This window comes from Molossus molossus, unplaced genomic scaffold, assembly GCF_014108415.1.
Source record: "Molossus molossus isolate mMolMol1 unplaced genomic scaffold, mMolMol1.p scaffold_m16_p_6, whole genome shotgun sequence".
In the NCBI taxonomy this organism is placed as follows: Eukaryota; Metazoa; Chordata; class Mammalia; order Chiroptera; family Molossidae; genus Molossus; species Molossus molossus.
In genome coordinates this window covers 96,750,859-96,769,802 of record NW_023425399.1, presented here as the reverse complement: position 1 = coordinate 96,769,802, position 18,944 = coordinate 96,750,859, and the positions used below count along the sequence as shown (strand labels likewise).

The following is an 18,944-nucleotide window of genomic DNA, read 5'->3' as shown; positions in this document are numbered from 1 at the left end:
CAGGGGAACAAAGAAGAAATGATATTAATAATGAACTGCAGCTTGGAACATCTTCTGATACTGTGCAACAGTGAATTCAAAATAAAACATAATTTGTATTTATGGAATGGAAAGCAGCTTGATTATTTCAAGAAAAAATATGACTGCCTTATTACTATTGACATATTGTCAGGTGTGAATGGTGCTCAAAAGTTGTGTCATTAAAATTTGAAAGTGCTAAACATTTACATATTTAATCATATAGCAATCATGTTTTGTTCAAGTTCATGGCTCAAGGAAAATGTGTTGTTATTAATAAGACAGGTAGAGTCAGTTTCACATAAAGACACATTTAAAATCTAAAAGCTACAGTTTTAACAGTGTTAACAAACATTTAGAATGTACCATCAGAGTTTTTAACACTACCTGCTGTTTAGTTAAAAATAATCGAGCACATTTTCAACCATGAAATACTTAGGAGGGCATAAATATATATATATATCAATATTACCTATTGTTTAAATTGAAACTTTCGGTGAAATAAGAAAACAGGATTTTGCTAAACTTGTAAAACAAGGAAGTAACATTAATCACTGTTTATGAAACTTCATCTATTTCATATGAGTTTTAATAGTCTACTTAAAATAAAATACAGCATTTTGCTAATGAAATTTATTGGAAGGAATAACGAAATATATCAAATTTTAGTGATAGTGTTTGAGAAAAAATTGTTTCAGTGAGAAATATTTACACTAGAACCTTACTGGATTTTGTATAGATGGCATCTGTGTAATGCTGGGGAGACAGTCTAGAACTTCAACCAAGATTTTTAAAAAATGTCCAGGTATTTTACTATTCATTGTATAAGTCACCATATTCATTGATTCATTGAGGTGTCAAAAGATATAGATCAAGTAAATCTCTTAGATCAATAGACTGTGTATATATATATATATGTATATATATACTGGCACACATGAAATAATAAAGAATTACAGTACATCTAAAGAGCTGGGAATTGAAATAATGAAAATAGGAGGAGTCTTTGCACCTCAGTGGGTAGCCTTCAGTGCTAGAGCTGCAACAAAAACAAACCACAAGACACAGTTTGAGAATTACATCAAGCCTGTGTGTTTATTTAAATTGAAATTTTGAGATGGGAATTGTTAAAACATTTAGAAAATGAGCATTTTTGAGTGATTTGGCTTCAATATGAATATTCCAACAGAGAGAGCAGTACTTCCCTAGCTTTATAAAAATGTTTGTTATTCAAGTGGACTGAGTGAGTGACTTAGCAAACATTAAACATAATTGAACATATAAAATTAAATAAACTATAGAAGCAGAAGCTATTATAAAAAATTGTTACACCGTTTGAAGCAAAATAAAATTAGTAAAATTAAGCCAATTAAATGACATGCTAATAAAGTATTTTTGTGACTTAGTCAGTAATGGAGATGTTGAATATATAAAAGTCTTGGAAGGTATTATAAGGGTTAGACAAATTTTAAATTAGTATTCAATAGAAGGAGAGAAAGGATTTACTGAACAAGATCATTAATTTGAAAAAAAAAATTGCGTATGGAGCTACGTCACCTACTGATTACCAATTTAATATGGAAGTTGGAAAAGTCTGTTGTGATTCCCTTTGTCCATTGTTGGGTCATACCCTGCTGTGTCATATAGCTATTGACAGACATACAAAATGAAAAATCATAATTTTTTATATGCTCTAGAAATGATTTCTTTTAAATGATTGGTGCTATAGCTTCTATCACTTGGTAAGCATTTTAAGCATAGCTTATTTAGATATTATAAGGGACTAAATATACTTAAAATTTTGAGTTATAAATTATTCTGGTTATTAAATATTTTAAATATTCCCATTAATCTCTATTTTGAGGAACAGTCTAGTATCAGACTTTTACTCTGTATGATTGTTATTTAAGGCAACATTGAATGCCAGCAAATAGAAATTTATAGAATTGAAAAAAATTCACCTGTCTTAGTTACCTATACTTAGTATGATTTTGGGTTTTTTTTAATGTTTTGAAATTTAGTCAGAGAAGTCTAGAGGAACTGACTTGGAAGTTTATTGGTGGTCTTTTCAGACCTGAAATTTTAAATTATTTATTGTTACAACACGAATGTTTCGAAATGGTATACTGGGCAACCTTTTCCACATTCCTGTTTCTAAAGCTTAATTGGAGAATCTCACATCTTTGGTTTAGAAAATTGCATTGGCTTATAACCCAGTAAGCCTTGATAATATTTAGTTTGTTAGCAGAAATAACCAAGTGCTTGCTTTGTGCAGAACATGGAACTGTGAGCTGCTCTTGATGTGGGAACGGGGACAGAGAGCACTTCATGAAATAGACGTGTTTAAGAAGTAGTATTTTAGATGAAGCTCAGTGTATTTCTAAAAAATAAATGTGAAGTATCTTAAGAGCCTAAGTATTTTTTTTTTAATGGTTTATATCCAGATCATCTCATCATTTTTGCTTCTCATTCTGTTAAGTGATGAAGCAAAGAAATGTTTGCTTTGACTAGTCCTACTTCTCTGGAAATTTTTGGACTCTTTCCTTTGAGTCTCTGGGAAGTGATTTTTTTCAGATGTTTTGTCAGGGAATATGTTCATTTTGGAGTTTTATACACATTAAATAGCACTGCTTCTGTGAACTTTCGTACTGCAGAATGGTAAGCACCCCAAATGTTTTATGGCTTTTGATTAATATAAAATGATTTTGGGAAATAATTCTTGTCTCCAAAATATGAGACAACTATTAACAAAGCATTTTTGTTTTAGGTTTGGATTTTCTTTCCCTTATTCCAGTTGATCCCCAGGTATGTATCCTGAATTTAAGCAACTAATTTGTATTTGATTGTTGCTTATGTCATACTAACTAAAAATGACCAGTTGCATAAAATCAGGACAGTCAACTCAGTTAAATTGATGCAAAGAAGGCACTATATAAATATTTTACAGTTTTATTTGGAGAAATAAAGTTGCTGTTTTCCAATTTATGATGTTTTGGCCTTAATACCTGAATTTTAAATTATATTTTATTTAGTTTAATAACCAGCTGGCATTTATTACAAGCATTTGAGTGATTAAAATGAGGGGAAGTGGTGCTAGATGACTAGAAGTTAAAACTTTACAGAAATTGTAAAACACTTATTCTATACGGAAAAAAATAGCTAAAGCTGATTAAACTGATTTGAATCATTATCTTGAGTCTTCCTTGTTTTTTTTTTATCCTCACCCGAGGACATTTTTCCATTTTTTATTCAGATAGAGTAGGAGGGAGAAAAAGGAAGAGAGAGAGAGAAACATCGACGTGAAAGAAACACATCGAGTGGCTGCCACCCGCACGACCCAACCAGGGCCGGGGACAAACTGCAACCCAGGTTACATGCCCTTGGCGGGAAGCAAACCCAGGTCTCCAGACCACAGGCCAACGCTCTAACCGCTGAGCCAAACCTGCCAGGGCGTGTCTTCCTTGTTTTTAAAGACAATCACATTCAGACTTTGGGGATGCCTCAACCTAAAGTTGCTATAAAGCAATTATTCTTATTTTCTCTGTCAGAGATAAGAAATTCTAGTATCCCAGAGTCTCAACATGAAGACCTTGCAGTGAGCATGGCCTCCAGTGACAGGCTTAGAACAGAGGCAGAGCAGAGGAGGGAAACACATGCGGAAAGCCAAAGGGGAAAGTGAAACGGAGAAAGGCTTTGAGAGAGGTGTTGAAAGTAGGAAGGGAATAGAGGAAGAACATGGACCACTGCTTCATAGGCTGCTCAGTATCAGCTAACTGCAAGTCTTTTATGCCTCCTGTTTGTATCTGATCACACAAACAATGGAAATTTAGCCCCAAGGTAATGTGTGCAGAATGTAGAATTTCTTCTCACCCTGAATTGACTTTGTGTCATCTGTAGATTCTACCTATAGCAAAAGTATATCCATGTTTTTCTAGGAAATGGATTCTTTAGGCTTAAAATATTTTTTCAATGTGAACCATCCTTTATTAAAAAAATTACCTTGGAACCTAGAGGATTCTGATGTCATAGTGCTGTTTAGTGTCAGGCTAACTTATTTGATAAGGCAATAGAAGAATGAGGTTGTGCCTCAGTTTTCCTTAGAATCCTTAGTTTTATTTTACTTTGCCTCCATATTGCCGTTTTCTTGTGTAGATATGTTTTGATTACACACAAAGGATACAGTTAGAGGTAAATGGTTGCAACCTGAGTATAATAATTCAAGGCATCGAGCCTATTGATAGCAGAACTGTAGTATCTAGCATTTATTTTATAAATGAAGAAGAGTCTCTTTACTACTATGCAGTCAAAAACTGCCTGAGAGGTAGGCGAAATAAAATGTAAATTTCAGGCCTTTTTTACAGATTCTTTACCCAATTTTAGTGGAAAGTAGTAAATTGATTTGCTCTTAAAGAATTTTAATACCTGAAAGTGTAACTTTCTTTAGAACTCTTTAAGAACTATTCCTTTTCCCCTTTAACCTTAACCAGTATCCCTTGAGTCTTGTCATGCATGACATTCCTTTTATTGATGATGATCCAAGACGGTTATCCATCTGAAACGTTAAATTACTTTTTTGAAAGCAGCTGAATTTTAGTTGTTCTTTCACTGACTAGCAGCTCAAACCTGAAGCTGTCAGTTCACGTTATCATTTTGAAGATCATGTAATCTCAACAACTTCAGTTTTTAAATCCTCTTCTGTAACTTAGTACCTCTAATGATAGCTGACTATAGAATAAAGATTGATCAAACATCCTTACTGATCTTGCATACATACAGTCTGAAGATAAACTTCCGACATCTCTTGTATATACTGGACCTCTTATTTTACTAAATTCAGTGCAGTTATTTCTCACATAAAATACTCTGCGTTGATATAAAATAACACTTTTAGCTCTTGTCTCTCTCCCCTTCTTGGTCAGTACTAGAGTATTAAACTCAGGCTTGACTTTGTTTAGAAATGAGCAACAAAGCTGGTAAAGAAACAAAATAGGAACTCTTGGAGAGAGGTGTCAAGGAAACGATACAAGGAAGATTAGATTAGCTCTCCTTTAAGATTTATTCCAGCCCTGGCCAGTTTGGCTCAGCGGTTGAGCGTCGGCCTTTGGACCAGAGAGTCCTGGGTTCTGTTCCTGCTAGAGGCACATACCAGACACACACACAAGATTTATTCTAAAATTTTGTGATTATGTGAGATGCTTCTCTGTTCTGAGTATCACGTGGTAGTTAGCTACCATGTTGTCTCTATGTTAGAATGACTGCTGTCTTTGCAATTACACAGGTATTGTTACATGTATGTACAAAGGAGTCAAATGCCACTCTTTAGCTGATCAATCTTAACATTATTCCTAAACGGTCTGATACTAAATTTTGAAAGAATTCTTGAATATTGCCTTAGCATTTTTGCTTAATAAGTATTTACTAGCCTTTTGCAATGTGATTTTAAACTTGGTGTAAGTACATTTAGCAAACAATCTTTTTGAGGTTAATTATGAGTTGTGATTGTGGGGCTCATATTTCCTATTAAATATTGTTGACATTTTTGTAATTGTACCTATATATTTGGTCAACAAACAAATTCTGCAAGTTTTGAGAGAATCAAGAATATGCTACATTCACTAAATAATGTAATATAGTTAAATTCATGCCACCTTCCATCCAAAGATGTGAAGTTTTGAGAAAGTTTTAAATCCCCTTGGGATTTAAATATGTGGCTCTCACTTGTGCATATCTAACAATTTCTAGTCTCTATTTAAAATCAATGTAGCCTCTTCCTCATCGGCATCATTGTTTGTTTCAAGCAGTACTGTCCTCCTATGTTTTTGGATAGTCTCACCTCACCCTTAACAGCAAGCAGTACGTCTGTCACCACCACCAGCCCCCATGAAAGCAGTACTCATGTTAGTTCATCCAGCAGCAGGAGTGAGACAGGGGTCATAACCAGCAGTGGAAGTAACATTCCTGACATCATCTCATTGGACTAAAGGAGGACTCACTCGATTCTAGGAATCATTCATCAAAACTGCACTTTCTTGGATCTCTGGTCCATGGAAGCTATTTTTTTGGTAACAATTACTTTGATATTTATTGAAACGTCAAATGGATTCTTTTGCTTTCTGAGAGATGAACACACATGACTGCAGCAAGAACCAGATGACACACAGGATTTTTCTTACTTGTGCTGTACTCTGAGCATCAGATGTGTTCAGCCATTAACTATCTTCCTGGGAGACGGATTTCAATTTCATGTTAACTGGATGGATTCTACAAATCAGTTAAACATTTTTTTTGTTTGTTTTAATAAACAGCAATAAAATCATGTAAATGTTCAAGTAAACTTTTTTCTAATTAAAAAGATGTAATAAATGATTCTAAAATGACTTTTGTTTAACCTGATGTGAAGGAAAAATATACGGAAAGAAGTTACGTTTGCCAAAATGAGTCATTTCCACGGAGATTTGTTCTATTTTGTTGAACTGATGAAGTCTTGATAAGTGGCCAAAGCTTGGGTTCCACTTTTCTTCCTGATTCCATCAAAGAAAAATGGCCTTTGTGTTATGCATTTTTCCCTAGTTGTCATTTACACGTTGATATTGTTTGCTACTGAATGCAGAGAAATTTTAGGATCTGGCTGCTCTTTATTACCGAGTATGTTGAAGAACACTACGCAGATTCTACCCTGACATAATGTGTGTTATTTTTGTCAATTGAACATTCTCATTCTAGAGATTGCTATAAATTTGGGGCTTGCCTTCTCAAAAAAGAAATTCTATGCAGCCATTGAAAGAAATGTTTTTGGAGTAAGGTGGCTGGAATGTTTATTAGAATTTTGTTCATACTGTCCAGGAATATCGAGAGCTTGGAGGCAATGGAAGAACAGATTTAGGAGAGGTGGGAATAGCAAAGTTTAATTTGTTCCTAAGGACTTCTTTTGCTCGTTTACTTTATAGAATAATATGCAAATCTTTGTTGAAACTTTTCAGATTTTAGTAACACTAACCAAGCAAATATATTTTAGATCTCTGAATTTAAAGAAAACCCAAATAGCGAGAGAGAAGAATGGCATCAGATTTCCTTTTTCTTTTTTTAAAAGAGAAATCTTTCCTGAAACCACAAAAGACAAAACAGAATTAGAAATGTTTGAATTTAAAGAAGGAAGAGGTTAGGATAGGCCTGAACCCCACTTTAAAAACCACTGTATTTTCTTTTGTTTCATTTGGCGTCCTAAATAATTTTCTAGTTCTCAAGGAGTTAGTACTTTCCCAATGTTTAGCTATCTCTATTTTAAAGATAAAATCCTTTTTGTAAAATGATTCTCAAGCTGAAGTGCCCGGGTAAAGAGTACCAATGTCAGTTAGAACAGGGACGCATTACTTCAGGGTTGGTGCAACTCCAGGGAGCTAGCTGACTTGTTAGTGCTTGGTTTTTACACCTCAAGTTTTCATGGTCTTTTTTGTACTGATTTAAGATCATGTGATTTTCTGTATCATCCCTTCTTTGGCTACATCATCCCCTTAATGTATAACCCCTTTTTGGAGAGCTGCTTATTAAAACCGTGGAAAATAAACTTGCCGTAGTTGCACCATAGTTGCCAGTTCTGTCTTGTCATTAGATTTCCAATCCATGTTACAGTCCTTTGGTCCAGATACAGAATTTCTTCATAGTAAAATTTTATGTTGCTGCTTTAAATACAGATGCAATTTCTGTGAACTCTGTAATCAGATAGAACAAGTAACTTGATTTGTGTGATATAATTTGTTAATAAAGAAATTATGTATATTTGTTATCATTTTGTTACCCTTTAGATTCTCAGAGACTCCTCCTCCCCAATTTAGCCAACAGAGTTTTATAAGGTAAATGAAAATATTAATAGAAGTTAGTATATTGACTTGGTTCTTGAAATGGATACCTCTCTGTTTTTATAATTGTGATTTGTTTCCTTTTCGATATTTTATCTGAACAGTTTTGGTGTACCTTTTTGGATCTTTCCACTGAAATTACATATACATTTTTAATTTATTATGCAGGTGACTTAACATTTTGAAAAATCACTATTAAGTTTATAATCTTAGAATTGGGCTTTTGTGTATGTATCTTTGAAGGTGAGCACTTTTCTTTATGCCTTTGGCCTCATGACAACAGCATGGTTATTAAGCCATTATCTTTTTTTCAGTGTGGTCACTAAATATTTTTTACCAAGACCCTGATGTTTTAGCAGTCGATTCTACTAGCTCAGATTTTTTGTTTAATCAAGTATAATGCAGTTTTAGAGGAGGTCGTCTTCCTGTTGCCTGGACGTCAGCCAACCGGTGATTATGTGGAGTACCTTGTTTAAGGAAAAGATCTACAGTTACTGGTCTCTTACAAACACCTGCCAACCTGCTTCTTGTCTTTATTCCCATAGAAATGTTAAGGATTTTTCTTGGTTTGGTAACTCCTGGCAGTGTAATTGGTGCTGAATATGGGTTCACATCTACGGTCTGCTTACATTCACTAACTTTCTGACCCATAGATGAGCTACTTTAGGATTTTACTTCCATTTCTACTCAGAAGTTGTAAATACCTGGCATCTGCCCTAGGACAGCTATAAAGGCCTAATGAAACAGCAGAGGTAAATTTAGGTTATGTGCCATTTATCTAGTGCGTTTCAGGAAAGCTAGAATGAAAATATCATGATGAGAGATTGTGAGTATAAAATAAGTTGACCCATAACTCTTGGTGTAAAACTACTTTTTGTACAGTGGAATCTTAAGGAATTTGAAGAAAGGTAAGGTGTTGCATTTTAGGTGAAGTGTTTCACAGACACTGTTCTGACTTGGAGATTCAGACCTCTCAGACATTCTGCCTTCAGATCAATCCAGGACACTCATGATTTAGTGACCAGTTGTTTTTTTCTTCTGCCAATAAAGTCTTTATTAGTTTTTATATTTTTTCTTTTTAACTAAAGTTGAATTTTACAGAGCATTGGTGTAATTCTTAGTTATGCTCTTCATTTCTCTCTAGCCCCCAACTGAATTTTTAAAAAGAATTCAACTGTTCTGTTTTGTTTTCTTTTTTTTGTAAACAGTTTTATTTTCCTAAATTTTTTCACCTTGAAAAATGTAGAGCAGTGTGCCCTTTGAACTTGGGTTTGACATTGTATTCAGTGGCCCTTGATCCATATGGCAGGAGGTTGGAGTTGGCATTGAGATGGATGATTGACAGATTCGATCTGATTCCGATTCACCATTTTTTTGCTATAGTTTTACATGAACATGGTGAAAATAGTGGAAAAGACTAAGAATGTCTCTGCTTTTTTAAGAGTCAATGCTACTGTCAAATGACTGGTTTGTAAACTTTTTTGTTGTTGCTAGGAACCACGCTAGTTCCTAGCAGAAACAAATAAAGCTGTATAAAAATGCCCATTCTTCTTTAATGCTTTCCTGATTCAATAATGTTTTTGTTTGTTTATGTCAGTAATACATCTATATTGTGGAAAAGTTAGACAACAGAGAAAAGTATAAAGAAAAATAATAACAGCCTATAATGCCATTACAGGGAGAGGGACACTTTAGTATCTTTGCATATTTGCCAGTCTCTTTGCTACTTTGTACTTGTTTTTACATAGTTTTATTCATTCTCAGTACAATTTGTATCTTTGTCTTTTTCTCAATCTGAAGACTTTTTTTCATGTTAAAAACCATGTCAACCTTTATTAATTGCGTGATATTACTTTGTATGGCTATGCCATGATCCATATCACTTTTCCCCATTGGATATTTTAGAGTGTATCTCATAATGTTGAGTGTCTGTGCATGCATGTTCCTTAGGAAAAATCCCTAGAGGTGAATTTCTGGGTCAAGGATATGAACACTTTTGGTTTTTCCTTCATGTCATTTTTGCAAGTAGATATACTAATTTTAATTTATACCTGAACCATGTGGTATGAGAAGAGCTGTCTGACTGTATTTTCCAAGAACATGCACTTTTCTTCTCTAAGCAGGTATCTGAACTAAGACCCTCTGCCCTCTGACCCTAAAATTGCGGTGAGCTAGACTAACATTTGGAGGTGAATGGCAGAGATTTTCCTGGGCTGTCTCAGTATCAAATATATCTGACATGTTCCAGAAACACCTGTGTGTAGCTCTCCCAGTGATATTTCACATAGTTTTATTTGCACTGTGAAGTAGCCCATTGCTAAGCTACATTTTTCAGTCTTAGAAACTATTGACACTTAAAAAAAAATCATTTGTGCCTAGGGCCAGCCCTTAGTAGCCAGCTCTCTTTTTTCCTCTTCCTGTAGGCTCCTTTTGGCCTTTCTGAGCTCCCCAAAGCCAGTAGGATCTCCTGAGCCAAGGGCAGTCCAACCCAAACTGGAAATGTGGTAAGGCTAAAACAGCAGCTGGGCCAGGCTTTGCTTATTTGTTTCACTTTGTCGACTGTTTCCAGTCAGATCTTGGTGTTGTAAGGGCAGCTGTGGGGAATGAAAAACAGATTGCTATCTTCAGGTGTTTACGGTGTGTTAGTTTCTTGATTGGCTACCGCACTGATTATTTCCCAACTGCTTTTTAAATTTCTGAGTGGCTTTTAAAGCGTATTTTGAATTCTCAAAGCTTAACTCTTTTAAATGAAGACAAGTAATGTGTTAGAGTATCCTTTTAATTTAGCCTTCAATAAACTATTCAGGTTTTTATTCAGTATGTTTTGTAAGTGTATATGAAATGCAGTAGTGTAAATGATCTCATCCCAGACTTCAAAGGGCTAATAAGTAATAAAAAATCAAGAATTTATAAAAATGTCTCATTCCTTGCTATAGCACTTCGAAGGAAAATGGTATTGTCCCCATTTTACAAATGAAACATATTTAGGTAAGTTTTGCAGTGGACCTGGGAGTCTGAAATAGACCGAACCCCAAAGCCCTCTGACAGAACTGAAGTGGTATTAGTTAGGTAAGCTATTTAGGAGCCTGATATGAGAATCTAGACATAAATTATGAGAACCGATTTCAGACATGGCCACAGGAATAAGGGAGTGGATACTTGAGCCATTTCAAGGAATACTTAAGATTCCATGTGAATGGATACAGGAGTAAGGGCTGAGTCCGTTTCTCAAGCCTGAGCAATCAGGATGATGGTGCTACTTACGGAGACAGGAGGACGTTAGTCTGAGGGAGACAACTGTGAATTTGATATTAACCATGAGATTTCAGAAAGAAAGCGTCAATGAAAAGCATTTTGCTGCAGTCTTTAAGAAGTGCAAATTTCCCTTTTCCTTCATTTCACCTTCTCTTGTCTTCATTCTGTGTGTATTCTAGTCACTCCCAATCGACTACCCATCCTCTGTTATGCCATGCTCAGCTGCATCTCAACCTTTTTATTTTTCTCTTCCCTGCCTTGCCCTAACAAATGTGGTTGTCACCTGAAGTGCCACCAGTGTTCACATTCCACATATCTCAAGAGGTGGTCATTGCTGCCCTTTCTATCCTAATTTATAAATTTCTCCCAAAGCCTCTGACAAAAATCTGCCCCAGTGCAGTCTATGCTAAGAGCTTATACGTTAGCCGCTCGTACCAAGACTGAGCACGACCTTTGACTTGCTGAAGGCTTCACCTCCTGGCTCGTGGTATTCTCAGCATCTTTGTTCTTATGGGTGGTCCACCCAATAGTTTAGCCTGTGAGATTTTTGATTATCTAACCTCCAACCTTTTCTTCACTGAAACTCCCTACCGCCCTTGTTCTCTCTTTACTTCTTGTCCAACTTAGACATCTCTTTCATCATCACAGCCTTGAACATTTCCTCACACCCCTCCCTCGGAGTCACTTATCTGTTTTTTGCCTTGGCATTGCATGGCTCTTTTGCCCATTCTCATCAATTATTACACACAGCACTCCATCAGAAGAAACAGTACTTCAGCATGATTTCTCTCCATGTCCACCTTCATCCTTATTTCGTTTCAGAGGATGATGTAGGCCTTTGACTCTTCTGTCATCTTCAGCACTTTTCCTCCATCAGACTTCCCCCTTTCCTCCATGTCTTTCACGTCTACAGCTTTTGACTTAAAAGTCTCAGTCAAGTTTTTGAGATCTTTTATGTGCCAGGCATTGTATCAGGCACTTGGAACACAAGATGGATAGGTACCTACTGTCACCAAAGTTGTCCTGCAGTAGAATATGCAGATGAATGACGTAGGGAGAGTAAGGTGCAACAGTAAAAGCCTATGTGGAGGCTGATACAATAGCACATCGATGAGGCAGCTAATTTCCTGGAAGTAACATACGAGAAGGAACAGGAGCGTTGATTTGAAGTTTGTTAAGTAAAGAGAGGACTGAAAATGTTCACAGTGGCTGGAGATTTGCTCAGGAATATTAAGAGAAGTATGTAAGAAATGAAGGGCCTTGTAAAGCATTGAGAAGTCACAGGAGAGTTCTCAGTCATTAACAGTAGTGAGCGTTTGCTGTGTTTGATATGATTATCTCCATTTTATAAATGTGGAAACAGAATCTGCAGATAAGTTACTTGCCTAAGGTCAAGCAGCTTGTAAGTGGGGAGCCAGGCTTCAAACCCAGCTTTTAACCACAAGAGGGGCCTTTCCTGATAATTCTGTCTAAAAAGTAGGCGTTAACTATCCTTGTCACACCACTCTGTTTATATCCGATATGGCACTTATTACAGCCTGTATTTATGTATTGGTTCATTGTGTTCTATGTTTCCCCTACTAGATTGTAAGCTCCATGAGGGCAGGGGTGTTATCTTATTTCACTTGCATCTCAGAGCCTGACATGGTGTGGTGCATAGTAGGTGCTCAATAAATATCTGTGAATGAAAAAATGGTGGGTAACTGTATTTGACTTAATGCCGTCTGTGGAAATCACTTAATACCTGAGTAGCAGTCGTTCACCAAGAGAGAAAAACAAGAGGAAGTACATATTTGGGGCAGATGATAGTGGTGAAAGGTGCTGGGGAATTGGGAAGACGTCAGTGCACTGACCTAGACTCCACAATCTTACAGGGGCAAGGGCTGAGAATGGGGAATTGGTAGAGCAGTGCACACAGTGGGGCTGATGTGTGAGTAGTGTTGTATTAAACCTGAAATCCTCAGTGCCCCATTTTTTTTTTTTTTTTTATTAAAATACATTTTTAGCCCTGGCCAGTTTGGCTCAGCGGTTAGAGCGTTGGCCTGCAGACCAAAGAGTCCTGGGTTCAGTTCCCACTAAGGGCATGTACCTCAGTTGCAGTTTGTCCCTGGCCCTGGTTGGGGTCGTGTGGATGGCAACCACTCAATGTGTCTCTCTCACATTGATGTTTTTCTTTCTCTCTTCCCCCTCTCTCCCTCCTGCTCTATCTGAAGAGAAATGCAAAGGTGTCCTCAGGTGAGGATAAAATATATATATATATGTTTTTATTGATATCTTAGAGAGAGGGAGAGAGAAATATCAATCTACTGCCTTTCTCACGCCCCCTACTGGGGATCAAGCCCACAACCCAGGCACGTGCCTTGACCAGGAATTGAACCAGGACCTCTCAGTCTATGGGAGGATGCTCAATCCACTGAGCCACACCTGCCAGGCATCAGTGACCCCTTTTAAACCCAGCCAAATATATATATATATGGCTGGGGAATTCTTCAGGTAATCTCTGTCTACCAAGGACCACTTGTCTAGATCAGGTATGCTACACTGAGACACAATACAGCTATCTGTGTAAACATTTGCTTTTATCAATCAGTCTCAAGGCTACCGTGACCCAAGTCATTACTGGACTCAGTACTTTGGAACTGGAATGAGAATCAGTTAACCTGATGTTTCTGGAAGTCATGCCCACATGCTATTAGATGAGCTACAGGCTTGTCCTACAACACATGGGTGGTACCGAAACCATGAAAGTGTAGCAGGTCATCCGGAGACGTCGGAGAGGAAGAAATGAGGAGCGCTGGGAAATGAACACAACCACAAGACAGAAGGAGCAATTGAGAAAGGGTGTGGTATCAGAGATCAGGAGTGCTATCACAGTGGCCAGAAGAATAGTTTCAGGAAGAGAGTGGTCAAAGAAGTTAAAAGCTTTTGATAAAATTACATATCAGTATGTTTACAACATTTTAAAAACTTTTATAGTATATTGAAACACCTTTGTGTGTGTGTGTGTGGTACGTGCCCCTAGCAGGAACCGAACCTGGGACTCTGGCCCGCAGGCCGACGCTCAACTGCTGAGCTAAACTGACCAGGGCTGAAGAAACACTTTTTTTTTTTTTTAAACTACCTGAGTGATTATGACATCTTTATGTAAACAAATTAAACTATGACCCATTGCTTTTACTCCCAGTAATTGTAAAGATGTAGCCCATTAAAGTGTAGGAGAGGAGTATTTTGAATTTAAGAACTATGGTAATCTGGATGATCTTTTGGCTTTCCCAACCAGGCCATATCTAATAATTTCCTCAAGAACAGTTTCGGTGGAGTGATGAAGGTTACATCCAGGTTGCAGTGAGATGAGGACTGCAGAGTGATGGAGTGGGCAGATACGGACAACTCAAGGACTGGCTGTGATGAAGGGTTAGGCTGTAGAAATGGAACTGTGGTTCGGAGAATTAAGGACGGGGCCACCTTGAGCATCATGTTAAAATGCTAATTGGATAGTGGGGTGGAATCTGTGGGAGAGGTGAAAATGCAGGGGGTATGAGGGCTTGGCTGAGATCACCTCTACATTAGGTTCCTGAACAGAAGGAGGAAGTTGGTATACATATCAGAGGCAGATGAAGGGATAGGTATAAACACAGGCTTGTGCGTCATTTGTGTGGCAAGAGTTGAAAGTTTTCATCTAATGGTTTTGCTTTCATGTCTGAGAACCAAGTGATGTGGCCAGTTCCAAAAGTGAGGAGGGGGTGAGGATGGAGGTACAAAGACAGCAAAGATAGTTTGAAATAGTGGTCCTAGAAAATGGGAAGGAGAATGGACTTGAAGGTGACAGCAGTGAGTTGGACACCATAGACTTACAATGGCATCTATTTGTCTGGGGGACTTTTTTTCAGCAATGCTCAATGTTAAAGCCTCTTTATTCAGGATTGAGATTTTGTCAAGTTGGTGCACCAGATGAATGACAGAAATAACATCTCAGGGATGCTGACAAGTTGACATGATGGAATCACACCCCTGAAATTATTCTTGCTGAAATAAAAATGTGCACATAATTGTCAAGTTCCGTGGACTTGACTTTTACTAACTTGAAAATCTGCATTTGACACACTCCCTTCCATTTCCTGGTTTTTGTGACAATACTACTTTTTCTGATTTCGTTAGGAACTCCTTTTCTCTCATTTCTCTGGTGGTACCTTCACTGAGATATAATTTTCTTTTTTAATCCTCACCTGAGGATATTTTTCCATTTATCTTCAGATAGACTGGGAGGGAGAGAGAGGTTGAGAGAGAGAGAGGAGAGACATCAATGTGAGAGAGACACATTGACTGGTTGCCTCCCGCACAACCCAACCAGGGCTGGGGACCGAGCTGCAACCGAGGTATTGAACTCAGAATTGAACCCAGGACTCTTTGGTCTGCAGGCCAACACTGCTGAGCCAAACCGGCCAAGGTGAGATATAATTTATATATTGTTTTAGTTTGCTAGGCTGCTGTAAAATAAGTCCCACATATTGACTTAACAACAGAAATGTGTTTTCTCATGATTTGGAGGATGCAAGTCTGAAGTCAAGATAACAGCAGAGTGTGTTCCTTCTAAGGGCTCTAAGGGAAATATCTGTTCCTGGTCTGTCTCTCTTTGGCTTAAAGATGGTCATCTTCACCCTGTGTCTTTTCACATTGTCATCTCTGTATGTGTGTCTGTGTTCAAATTTCCCCTTTTTGTAAGGACACTAGTCAAACTAGATTAAAGCCCACCTTAATGACCTCATTTTAATTTGATTACCTTTTTAAAAGACCCTATCTCCAAATAAAGCCACATTGTGAGGTACTGAGGGTTAGGACTTCAACATACCTGTTTGTGTAGGGGACAACATTCAACCCATAACACATACCATAAAGTTTGCTCATACAGTGTATACAATTTGTTGGTTTCTAGTATAGAGTTGTGCAACCATCATACAATCAACTTTAGAACATTATCCTTACCCCCAAAAGAGACCGTATCCATTAGTAATCACCCACCCCCAGTTTCCCCATATGTCACACCCCCAGAACCAGACAACCACTAATCTACTTTCTGTCTATATATTTGCCTATTCTGGACACAGAATATGTGGCCACTTGTGACTGGCTTCTTTAAGTTAGCCTAATGTTTTTAAGGTTCATTCACATTGTAGCAAATATCAGTACTTCATTCCCTTTCCTTTTTAATGGATCTAACTTACATACAAACAGGGTGGGACAAAAGTACTTTATTCCTTTCTGTGACCAAATAATATGCCCTTGTATGCATATAACACACTTTGTTTATCAATCTGTTGATAGACATCTGGACAGTTTCCATCTTTTGGCTATTGTGAATAACACTTCTATGAGCATTTGTGTACAAGTATAATTTTTATTAGTTTCTTTTGTGTACTTTGGATTTAATTTCTCCTTTTTCTAGTTTCCTAAAGTGAAAGCTTATATTATTGATTTCAGCTCTTTTCTGATACATGCATTCAATGGTAAAATTTCCTCTAAACCAGTGATTTTCAACCTTTTTCATCTCGTGGCACACAGAAACTAATTACTAAAATTCTGCAGTACACCAAAAAAATATTTTTTGCTGATCTGAAAAAAAAATCAGTATAATTTTGATCCATTCACACTGGATGGCTCTTGTTGTGTTGGCTGTTGTTATTTTTTATTTTTTTTTAATCCTCACCCAAGGATATTTTTACATTAATCTCCAGATAGAGCTGGAGGGAGAGAGAAAGAGAGAGAGAGAAACATTGATGTGAGAGAGACACATTGATTGGTTGCCACCCACACAGCCCCAACTGGGGCCAGGTACAAACCACAACCAAGGTATGTATGTACCCTTGGCCGGAATTGAACCTGGGACTCTTTGGTCCTTGGGTGATGCTCTTACCTCTGAGCTATACTGGCCAGGGTTGTTGTCATTTTTTAATTTGACAATCTAAGGGAAAAGAGGTCAGTGCCCTGAGTAAATAGGTATTGCATGTTTTAAAAATTCTTGTGGCATACTGGTTGAAAATCACTGTTTTAAAGCATTGCTTCTTGCTACATCCCACAAATTTTGCAAGTTGTATTAATTTTAATTTAGTTAAAAATTAAAATTTTCCATTGAAACTTCTGACTCATTATTTCAAAGTGTGTTGTTTAATCTCCAAGTATGTGATCTATCTTGATTAATGTTCTGTCTAAGCTTGAGAAGAATGTGTGTTCTGCTGTTGTAGGATGAAGTATTCAGTAGATGCCAGTTAGATCCAGTTGATGATGCTATACAGTTCCATTATGTCCTATGATTTTGTACCCGCTGAATCTGTCCATTACCGACAGAGAAGTGTTGAAATCTTCAACTGTATGGTGGATGTATCTAGTTCTCCTTGGAATTCTATCAGGTTTTGCCTCAAGTATTTTGAGTTACTGTTGTTAGGTGCATATACCTTAAGGATTGTTATGTCTTCTTGGAATTGACTCCTTAATCATGTCCCTCTTATCCCTGATAATTTTTCTTGCTTTGTCTGAAACTAATATGGTGATTCCAACTTTCTTTGATTAGTGTTAGCATCTTTCTTCACTCCTTTCCATTATTTGTGTCTTTATATTTAAAGCGGGGTTCTTGTAGACAACATATAGTTTGACCCTGTTGTATTTTATCCACTCTGACAAGTTGTCATCTTTTAATTGGTACATTTATACCATTGACATTTTAAGTGATTATTGATATAGGTAGGTTAATACATACCATATTTTTTCCTATTTTCTGTTTGTTGCCTGTGTTCTTTGTTTTTCTTTACTTTTATTCTGCCTTCTCTAGTTTTAATGGAGCACTGTATATTATTTCTTTTTTTTTTCTTCTCAGCATATCAGTTATACTTTTAAAAAACTTTATTAGTGGTTGCCCTTAACTTTGTACTATACATATACAACTAATCCCATGTCCTCTTTCAAATAACACGGTACCACTGCATCTGGTAACGGAGTATTCCCAACTCCTCCCTCCTCTTATGATATTGCTGTTATTTGTTTAACTTACCCATAGCTATAACTCTGAATATTTTGTTGCTGCTATTATTTTGAACAAACTGTTCAAATTAGAATAGGAAATACAAAGTATTTTATGCTACTTTCATGTATTCCTTCTCTAATGCTCTTCCTTTCTTTATGCAGATTCAAGTTCCTGACATACAACATTTTCCTTTTTTCTGAAGATTTTTTTTTTTAACATTTCTTGCTGGGTAGGTCTGTTTTCAATTCCCTTTATCTTTCTGTGGTTGAGAAAGTTTTTATTTCTTTTTCATTTTTGAAGGATAACTGCTAGATACAGAATTCGAGGTTGGTGGTTTGTTTGCTTTTTACAACACTTTAAATATTTCACTCTACTCTTTTTTTGCTTACATAGTTTCCAAAGAGAAGTCCAATGTAATGCTTATCTTGGCTCCTTTATAGATAATTTTTTTTTAATCTTTGGGTTTCTTGCAAGATTTTCTCTTTGTCTTTGATTTTTAAAATTTAAATATGATTTGCCTAGGTGTGGATATTTTTAGTGTTTATCCTACTTAGTATTGTTCTCAGAGCTTCCCAGATCCGTAGTTTGGTATCTGTGATTAATTTTAGGAAATTCTTTGTGATTATTGTTTAAAATATTTCTTTTGTTCCTGTCTCTTTTTCTTCACCCTCTGGTATTCCCATTATATGTATATTATACTTTTTGTAACAACTACCCTACAGTTCTTAAATATTCTGTGGGGGTTTTTTTCTTTCATTTTTTTTCTCTTTGCATTTTAAATTTTAAGTTTTTTATTGACA

The 18,944-nt window shown here is 36.6% G+C and overlaps 1 protein-coding gene across 12 annotated transcripts in view; it reads left to right on the top strand.

Moving 5' to 3' along the window:
* The window catches only part of PIAS2 (protein inhibitor of activated STAT 2), a 70,513-nt gene extending 62,648 nt beyond the window's left edge, over window positions 1-7,865 (top strand). For 3 of the 12 annotated variants that reach the window (XM_036244234.1, XM_036244235.1, XM_036244236.1), the window contains 2 exons: window positions 2,786-2,823; window positions 5,820-7,750. In XM_036244234.1, the coding sequence (XP_036100127.1) occupies window positions 2,786-2,823; window positions 5,820-5,999 (218 nt within the window). In that variant the 3' untranslated portion in view covers window positions 6,000-7,750. Of the gene's footprint in view, window positions 1-3; window positions 95-2,785; window positions 2,824-5,819; window positions 7,751-7,820 lie in introns of those variants that run through there. The other 9 variants (XM_036244225.1, XM_036244226.1, XM_036244227.1 and 6 more) reach the window with 7 other exon arrangements.
* The last annotated feature ends 11,079 nt before the right edge of the window (window positions 7,866-18,944 follow it).